The 10,170-nt window shown below is 44.0% G+C and overlaps 1 protein-coding gene across 1 annotated transcript in view; it reads right to left on the minus strand.

The window, feature by feature from the left end:
* Positions 1 to 3,432: 3,432 nt before the first annotated feature.
* si:ch73-233f7.1 (uncharacterized protein LOC100537710 homolog) overlaps positions 3,433 to 10,170 on the minus strand; it is a 15,927-nt gene continuing 9,189 nt past the window's right edge. Inside the window, 2 exon segments of the mRNA XM_052149466.1 lie at positions 3,433 to 4,686; positions 6,584 to 6,702. Of these exon segments, the coding sequence (XP_052005426.1) occupies positions 4,355 to 4,686; positions 6,584 to 6,702 (451 nt within the window). The 3' untranslated portion in view covers positions 3,433 to 4,354.

Consider the following 10,170-nt stretch of genomic DNA (forward strand, 5'->3'; position numbering starts at 1 on the left):
GGCGGAAAGGGCAGCGTCTCCTCTCCAGAGATGGGAGGAGGAGTTGGTCAGACCGGTGGCGCTCTGGCCTGAATCGGGCGGGGGAGGAGTGTGACGAGGAGGAGGGTGTGGCCAGGCTGTGATGATGCACAGACAACACTGAATCAGCTGATCAGCGGGAGAGTGAGATAAAGGGGTTCTGGAGACGCCAGAGACGCACGCGGGCGCATTGTGTCTGTGTGTGTGTGTGTGTGTGTGTGTGTGTGTGTGTGTGTGTGTGTGTGTGTGTGTGTGTGTGTGTGTCTATGTTTGTTTTGCATTACCACTTAACTTTGACTGTTCAGCCGGTTCCCTCCTCCTCCTTACCCGACCTTATACTGTTACAGTCACGTACTTCCCCTCCCAGCTCCAACCCCAAACGTGTTTTATAGATCTTTCAGTCACCTATTTTCGAAAGGATGTCAGTGCATGAATGTGACCTTGTGCTGTAAAGATGAGCTTCTCTAATTCCTGATCTGTAGTCTAGAGAGGAACATGTCTAAATTGCTCATCTCCTCACCTCCGGTTCACGGGCCCTCGGAGAGATGAACTTCGATTTAGAGAAGTGTGTTAGCACCATGGAGACTGTTTCTTCATTAACGTTTGCAATCTGAAAGGACACACGGCAAACCTAATTACCCCTCTCAACTGGGCGATACTCATCTATTGACATTCTGATCTCATTTCCCGGGAAATTAAAATGGAAAGGGCACGCGAGATTGCGTCCAGTTGAGGCCCCCGCGGTCCCGTCTGTGTTTCCTTGTCTTTAATTAAAATGATATTTAGACGATGGAGTTTTATATTTGTTTAGTTAATAAAGGAAGTCTATTCTCTGTGGGAAGGAAATGGGGAATATAAGAAAGCTGTTTAGCATATGTTAGCATTTGTAATGTTTACCCTTTGTGTGAGAGAGTGGCCGGGGTCATTTTTATTCTTTGTGCTGAATTTTTTTTTTTCATACGACTATGCTAAGATAAGAGCCCAGAATTAATGAACACAATAAGCTTAAAAGTAATATATTCCTTACTATTGCACAGCAATCAAATGAATGCATAGCAGGAGCAGCATATTAAATCCCTCTTTACAACAAATCATTATTTCTGGTGTGGGTGTTTATTAATGATTTTCAAACTAAACTATAAAGTTCCTCAACTGCAAGAGAAAATGTGACTATTTTCTCATTTGCATATTAAAGCATGTACTTAATATTTAATAAGCATTATGGATACTGTGCAGTAGCCTATGCACATTTATGATATGCATTAAATACCATGAACAAACCAAACATCCAGGGGAGTCACTTTGTATAAAAAACTGGTGGGGACTGTTTGGCGTCACAATGTGGCGAGACTCATGAATATTACACAGCTTATGTGCAGATCATTTCAAATAAGCTTTACTGTTTTTAAAAAAGTAATTCTTGATAACCAATTCAAGAGCTCTAATTAATATTTCACATAATTCTTTAACTTGATCCATTCATGGCTGGACTGGTAATCTGGCATACCGGGCATTTTCCGGTGGCCGACGCACTTTGGGGTCATCGGAGAACCGAGCGGGCCGGTGTGTTGGCCGCGAAATGGGCCAAATGGGCCGGACCACAAAATGGCACCGCGATATGCTCAACAAGATTTGGGCCAGTTGCCCAAATGTAAAGTCCCGGGCCGATTTTCTTCCCAGTCCAGCCCTGGATCCATTCATATAATGTTGTCAGTACTGGGATTTTGTTATTCAGTGGTTAATAGCATAAATTAGTACACTGAAGCCATAATGACTGATTGGTCTCATGGTAAAGTTTTCACCCCAAATGTGAAGAGTTGCAGGTTCCAATCCGCCCTAATATACCTTTTTATTTGAATAAACAAAGACTGCATCTGTGCGTCAGTGGGTGTATATTACAAGCTGCGCAACAGCAGAGTTAAAGCCCAGGTGTGCTTCGCATTTGCATGTTCTGGATGGGATTGCGCCGGGCCGACTGCGTTGCCTTTGTGAGTATACTTTTTTGACCGCGTTCGATGCATGCACACTACAGCTGATTTGTGATACTCTTTTAGTACAGTAAATGGCCAGCACATGCACAGACGTGTCTAGGCGGTGGTCAGGCCCACGTGGTTGTGTTGATAATGCAATTTACATCACACATATTGTGCGCGGAGCGATCAGCAACGCGGACGTGTGACGTATACTTTGGCATTTAGGGTGCTTACACACTAGGGAATGATCCGATAGAGTGTTTGACGAATGGGACTGTGAGAGGTTTGTTTGAAAAAAGTGTACCACAGAGGGAAGAGGCGGTCCGGGATAGGGATTGCTATTTAAAATATATGTTTTTGACAATGTACCACTACACATTAAAACTCTTATTCAGACTCTCTCTCCACAATTACATCTTTTTTAGCCTGACAGAGAAAGAGGACAGGGAATGAGTACACCGCATGTTAGAGTTAAAATCACTGTGCAGCTAGTCCCACCTCTCGGAGACTCTCATTGGTCAACGGATGCCAACACCAGAGTGCGATGCAGCAAAAGTTGAAATATTCTCAACATCTGGTGACATTAAGGAGATTCACCTGTGCGTTTTCCCTCTCCGTCCTTACGACGCATCATCCCCTTTGAAATCAATGCGTTCGCAGCGTTCTCTGACTCAGCGTTAACTCTAGCGTGTAGGCGGCCTTTAGAAGAGCGTGCATCAGGATGCACGAGAGAATATCGCCAGTCACTCAAAGTCACAACAGCTGCAACGAACACTCAGTGGATCGCCACTTATTATAACACGCAAGAACACAATGGAAACTCCTGATCAAGAGCTGGAGACAGTACCGCCGCTCCCTACACGCACACTACGCAGTCTGCGTAGGGCACCAACTCCCTAGGGGGACACCATGTTACCCTAGTAGCAGGACTGGACTGGTAATCTGGCATACCGGGCATTTTCCCGGTGGGCGATGCACTTTGGGGCCGATCAGGGGCGGACTGGCCATCGGGAGAACCGAGCGGGCCGGTGGGTTGGCAACGTAATGGGCCGAATGGGCTGTGATAAGCTAAAATGGTCCGCCGCAACATGCAGAAAAGGACAGCGACTTTTGGGCCAGTTGCTATGTAACCCTGGCTGGAGATATTTCTTCTGCATTATACACTTACCTGATGAAACCTATTTCAAAAGTGGTAGGGACATGTCCCACCCGTCCCATCCGTAAATGACGCCTATGCGAGCATCCATACTTTGACTGGGGTCAACAACTAAAGCATATAAGCTGTTTTAATTGATCAATTAAATGCACATGACCCAGTTTCACATTATTCAGTAGCTAGCGTTGCATTCTGGACATCATCTAATTTCCTGTCAAATATGAATCACGACACTGCAGATTTATTTCAGAAAACAAAATATTTAATTTGTATATTTGTACATATTCAGAATGAATGGACTTCACCTCTTGTACTCCTGCATGAGGCAGGAATGAGTATCTGAATCCTGATCCAGCCGTTCCTTCATCATACTGAATTACATTTTGGTGATTTCCCTTTCTCCTGGGCCATGACCCAACCATGACCACTGTGCTGATATATACGCTCACATCATGTGCATAGGGTGTACAGTATAATAATCACATTATGGCTGAAATGATTGTCAAAGTAACAACAGTAAGAAAATATAATAATGGTAGTAATGATATTCAGTCTTAGGCGCGGCATTTCTCGTCCCACTGCTGTTCTAGTGGTAATAAACAAGGACTTTTGACGTTTAGGCCTGGCGTGACCATGCCAAACAATCAGACTCCATACGAGACAAACAGATTAAAGAGAGAGTACACCCTCAAATCTGTCATCATTTAATCATACTGGTGTTGTTCCAAACCCGTATGACTTTCATTCTAACATGGAACACGAAGGAGATGTTCAGTCTGTATATTTTCAGAGAGAGTCGTAGAATTTCAGGTTTGAGCTTGATGTACCACAAACACACACAAAGCAATTAAGTAAGTGCAAGATGAAAAGTGCAGAACCATTCGAGTGTTTGCTAGCTTCTATGTGCCTCAAGCAAAGCTTTAAAAGTCTTTCAAAAGATTTGAAGCAAACTTGAACCAATTATAAGAGTTTCACAAGCACTCAAAATATCAGCGTGGTACTTTGAGCGATTTTGCCTGTGCGCCGTGACTCGTAGTAGTTGGACAATTTGATTCGGTGCAAGTGCTTTCCGGTTCTGTTTGCGATGTGCATCAGACAGGCCGAGACTAAACGAATAAGTGCTATGCTTTGGTCATTATAAAGAGTCACTCCTCTTTTTGTCCGTTAGTTTCAACATCATCGCACCTCGGCTCCTTTCTCCCTTATTCTATTCATTGTACAAGTCATTGTTGATAACCTCCATCCCCATGTCGTCATGAGGGTCGTAGCTGCTGGGCGAGATTAACCTGCGTTTCTTGCCGAAGGTGGAGAAGGAGTTGTGGACGTCGAGCTCGCTGCGGTAAATGGGGCGCAGGGTGCAGAATCCGGAGGGTGTGCCGGGGATGTAGACGTTGTGCTGGTAATCGGGTGGAGGATGCGGGTGTACCTGCGCTGTGGGCTGCTGCTGTTGCGAATGGCGGGTGGGGTTGTGTGTGGGGGTGTAATGAGGAGTCCACACCCGCTGAGAAACACCTGCTGGAGAATGCATCTGGTACTCTGCTGAGAGAGAAACAGAAAAACCAATGAAACATCTGTCATCATTTGCTCAGCCTCATATTGTTCCAAACCAATCATTGCACCTTTTTTTTCCAAATATGCAAGTGAATGGTGACCAAGGCTGACATTCTGCTTAACATCATCTTTTAGAAAGTCATTTTGGAATGACATGAGCGTGAGTAAATGACAGCATGTTTAATTATATTTAAGTGCTAATTAATATTTTCCCGTTTTTAAGACCATTGAGCATTTAAACCAGAAGAACGCAAAGATTTATTGAAAAAATTCTCCGCTCTGTAGGTCCTTACTAAGAATGTGAATGGTGTCACTGAGCTCATAAAGGCAGAATAAAAGTAATCCATACATCTCCAGTGGTTTAATCCATGTCTTCAGAAGAGATATGATAGGTGTGGGTGAGAAAACTGATCAATATTTACTGTAAGTCCTTTTTAGCATAAATCTCTCATTTCACTTTCACTTTGTGTGTTTGTGTGTGTGTGTGTGTGTGTGTGAGTGTGTGAGTGTATGTATGTGTATGTGAGTGTGTGCGTCTGAATGTGTGTACATGAGTGTGTGTGCGTGCGTGTGTGTGTATGTATGTGTGTGAGTGTGTGTGAGCGCTTGAGTGTGTGCGCTTGTGTGTGTGTGTGTGTGTGTGTGTGTGTGTGTGTGTGAGTGTGTGTGTGTGTGTGAGTGCATGTGTGTGTGTGTGTGTGTGTGAGCGTGTATTTATCACTTTGTGGGGACCAAATGTCCCCATAAGGATAGTAAAATCCGAAATTTTTGACCTTGTGGGGACATTTTGTCGGTCCCCATGAGGAAAACAGCTTATAAATCATACTAAATTATGTTTTTTGAAAATGTAAAAATGCAGAAAGTTTTCTGTGAGGGTTAGGTTTAGGGGTAGGGTTAGGTTTAGGGGATAGAATATAAAGTTTGTACAGTATAAAAACCATTATGTCTATGGAAAGTCCCCATAAAACATGGAAACACAACATGTGTGTGTGTGCGTCTGTATGTGTGTATGTGTGTGTGAGTGTGTGTGCTTGTGCGTGTGCATGTGTGTGTGAGTGTGAGAGAGTGTGTGTGTGTGTGTGTGTGTGCGTGTGTGTGTGTGTGTGTGTATGTGTGTGCATGAGTGTGTGTGCATGTGTGTGTGTGAGAGTGTGTGTGTATGTGTGCGCATTTGTGTGTGTGTGTGTGTGTGTGTTTGTGTGTGTGTGAGAAAGAGAGAGTGAGTGAGTGTGAAAGTGGAGATTTATAGTAAAAGCGAAAGTAAAAGTGAAGATTTATTTTAAATAGGCCATAAATATTGATCTGTTTCTCACCCACACTTAAAATATCACTTCTGAAGACATGGATTTAACCACTGGAGACTTATGGGTTACTTTTATATGGTTTTTGGAGCTTCAACGTTCTGGCCACCAATCACTTGCATTGTAAGGACCTAAAGAACTGAAATATTTTTCTAAACATTTTCCGAAAATTGCAGGAGAAAGAAAGTCATACACATCTGTGATGGCATGAGGGTGAGTAAATGATGAGAGCTTTTGCATTATTGAGTGAACTGTCCTTTAAAGTCAACATGAAATCTTAATTCAAGACTTTCATAATGCAAGTTCCTGGACTTACAGCGCACAATTTATGAATGCCTATTTATTAATACTTTACTCCAAATCATAATCATAATCTTTCATAAAAATGCAAATGTGCCTCTGAAATCTTTTCGGCTTTCCCCAATTTCCACGATCCAATCAAAGTCCTACCCTTACTTTTTTCTTATTGCATATCCTGTTTCCCTTGGTAATATGTCACATTACTGAAGTCAATGTGTTGAGAACTGCACTTCCTGTTCACGTTAAAGAGGATCATTTGATGAGTAGAATGGTGGTAAAAGTACCTCTCGAGCGGTTTCCCCAGGTCCAGTACTGTCCTGCAGCCATTGGAGTCATATAAGTCTCTGGTTCAGCCTGCATGGCCTTACGGATCAGAGTGCCATCCATGTTTAAAGAGTTACAGCTGCAAACAGACCATTAGGACACATAAGGACAACATGTTGATGCTACTCATGAGCAAATGAAGGAATTAAATTGAGCCTCGTGAAAACTTCATAAACATGCCATTAACTAACTTTTAAGAAATAGCTCAAAAGAAAGTGAAAATGATGTCATCATTTACACACCCTTATATAGTTCCACCTATATTACTTTATTTTTTCCAAAAGGAGATGTTAGGCAGAATGAAAGTCTCAGTCACCATTCACTTTCATTGTTCACAAACAAATATGCAATGAGAGTGAATAGTAACTGAGGATATTATTCTGCATAACATCTCCTTTGAGTATGTGTGTGTGTGTGTGTACGTCTGTGTACGTGTGTGTGAGTGTGTGTGTATGTGTGTGAATGTGTGCGTGAGTGTGTGTGAGTGTGTGTATGTGTGCGTGTGTGTGTGTGTATATGTGTGTGAGTGTGTGTGTGTATGTGTGTGAGTGTGTGTGTGTGTATGTGTGTATGTGTGTGAGTGCGTGTGTGTGTGTATGTGTGTGAGTGTGTGTGTGTGTGTGTGTGAGTGTGTGTGTGTGTATGTGTGTGTGTGTATATGCGTGAGTGTGTGTGTGTATATGCGTGAGTGCGTGTGTATATGCCTGAGTGTGTGTGTGTGTATATGCGTGAGTGTGTGAGTATGTGTGTGAGTGTGTGTGTGTGTGTGTGTGTGTGTGTGTGAGTGCGTGTGTGTGTGTGCGCGTGTATGTGTGTGTGCGTGTGTGTGTATATGCGTGAGTGTGTGTGTGCGCGTGTGTATATGCCTGAGTGTGTGTGTGTGTGTATATGCGTGAGTGTGTGTGTGTGTGTGTATATGCGTGAGTGTGTGTGTGTGTGTGTGTGTGTGTGTGTGTGTGTGTGTGTGTGTGTGAGTGAGTGAGTGAGTGCGTGCCTGTGTATGAGGTGCCCCTAGGGACATTATTCAGAATTACCATGCACATACACATATGAAACTAAATTCGTTCACATACTATACTGAAATGCTCACACACACACAACTGAAACGCGCTCACACACACAACTGAAATTATTACGCTCTCACACACACAAGTGAAAAGCTCTCACACACACAACTGAAACGCTCTCACACACACAACTGAAATTATTACGCTCTCACACACACAAGTGAAAAGCTCTCACACACGCAACTGAAACGCTCTCACACACACACACAACTGAAACGCTCTCACACACACAACTGAAATGCTCTCACACACACAACTGAAACGCTCTCACACACACAACTGAAACGCTCTCACACACACACAACTGAACGCTCTCACACACACAACTGAACAGCTCTCACACACACAACTGAAACGCTCTCACACACACAACTGAAACGCTCTCACACACACACACAACTGAAACGCTCTCACACACACAACTGAAATGCTCTCACACACACAACTGAAGCGCTCTCACACACACACACAACTGAAGCGCTCTCACACACACAACTGAAACGCTCTCACACACACAACTGAAGCGCTCTCACACACACAACTGAAGCGCTCTCACACACACACACAACTGAAACGCTCTCACACACACAACTGAACAGCTCTCACACACACAACTGAAACGCTCTCACACACACACACAACTGAAACGCTCTCACACACACACACAACTGAAATGCTCTCACACACACAACTGAAACGCTCTCACACACACAACTGAAACGCTCTCACACACACACACAACTGAAACAGCTCTCACACACACAACTGAAACGCTCTCACACACACACAACTGAAACGCTCTCACACACACAACTGAAACGCTCTCACACACACACACAACTGAAACGCTCTCACACACACAACTGAAATGCTCTCACACACACAACTGAAACGCTCTCACACACACAACTGAAACGCTCTCACACACACACACAACTGAAACGCTCTCACACACACAACTGAAACGCTCTCACACACACACACAACTGAAACGCTCTCACACACACAACTGAAACGCTCTCACACACACAACTGAAACGCTCTCACACACACAACTGAAATGCTCTCACACACACACACACAACTGAAATGCGCTCCATGCACCATGACACAGCTCGCACGTAAAATTTAAACATGCAGAACTTGCAAATCACAAACTCGAGCACAAAAATATGATTGTGCACACAAATTAACAAGTCCCACACACGCGCGAGTTCTTTTCTGCACACGCACGAGTTCCATACAATGGGAAGCCAAACAAAGCAAAAGTGGGACGAGACAGCGGGGGTTTACAGAGCTCGCGCCGCGCTGACATGTCATCTGCGCGGTTCAATGGTCCGAGCCGCGCGGCCAGTTCGTCAGCGCAGCGCGGACGTGTTTCCTAGCGACACCCAATGGGCAGCGCGGCGCGAACAATCCTCAACAGCGCTGCGCTGACCAATTTAAACAGCGCAGCGCAAACCATACATGCAAATTAATGTACAATAAAGAAACCCCTCCTTCCTTACCAAAAATTGGTTCTCTGCTGAAATTTAGCAGTTTTTCCCTACAGAAGACAAAGAAGAAGAAAGACAACATGAAAATGCATACATTTCTTATGTTTAATAGTGTTAGTAAAGAGTAGTGTTGTGATATATATATCTAATGTTTTAGAATGACCTTAGCAGAAGGTTGGCGTGCTCCTCAAGACGACTACGATATTGAAAGTCATTGAAGTTTCTGCTTTGTACAGCTCTTTCCGTAGCCTCTATACATATGTGCAGTTCTTCAAAGTAGGGTATCGACGCACAACACTACTCTTTACTAACACTATTAAACATAAGAAATGTATGTATTTTCATGTTGTCTTTCTTCTTCTTTGTCTTCTGTAGGGAAAAACTGCTAAATTTCAGCAGAGAACCAATTTTTGGTAAGGAAGGAGGGGTTTCTTTATTGTACATTAATTTGCATGTATGGTTTGCGCTGCGCTGTTTAAATTGGTCAGCGCAGCGCTGTTGAGGATTGTTCGCGCCGCGCTGCCCATTGGGTGTCGCTAGGAAACACGTCCGCGCTGCGCTGACGAACTGGCCGCGCGGCTCGGACCATTGAACCGCGCAGATGACATGTCAGCGCGGTGCGAGCTCTGTAAACCCCCGCTGTCTCGTCCCACTTTTGCTTTGTTTGGCTTCCCATTGTATGGAACTCGTGCGTGTGCAGAAAAGAACTCGCGCGTGTGTGGGACTTGTTAATTTGTGTGCACAATCATATTTTTGTGCTCGAGTTTGTGATTTGCAAGTTCTGCAGGTTTAAATTTTACGTGCGAGCTGTGTCATGGTGCTCACACTGTTGAAATTCACTTGCGCGCTGTGTTTTTGCGCTTGCGCTGTTTTGTCCAAAATTAAACGCCATACACTACTGCCACCAACTGGAGTGGAGTGGGTACTTTAACCACCTTCCGTTTCAACTGAAATGTGCTTCCGTTTCCACTGAAATGCTCTCAC

This window comes from Xyrauchen texanus, chromosome 19 (assembly GCF_025860055.1).
Source record: "Xyrauchen texanus isolate HMW12.3.18 chromosome 19, RBS_HiC_50CHRs, whole genome shotgun sequence".
NCBI lineage: Eukaryota > Metazoa > Chordata > Actinopteri > Cypriniformes > Catostomidae > Xyrauchen > Xyrauchen texanus.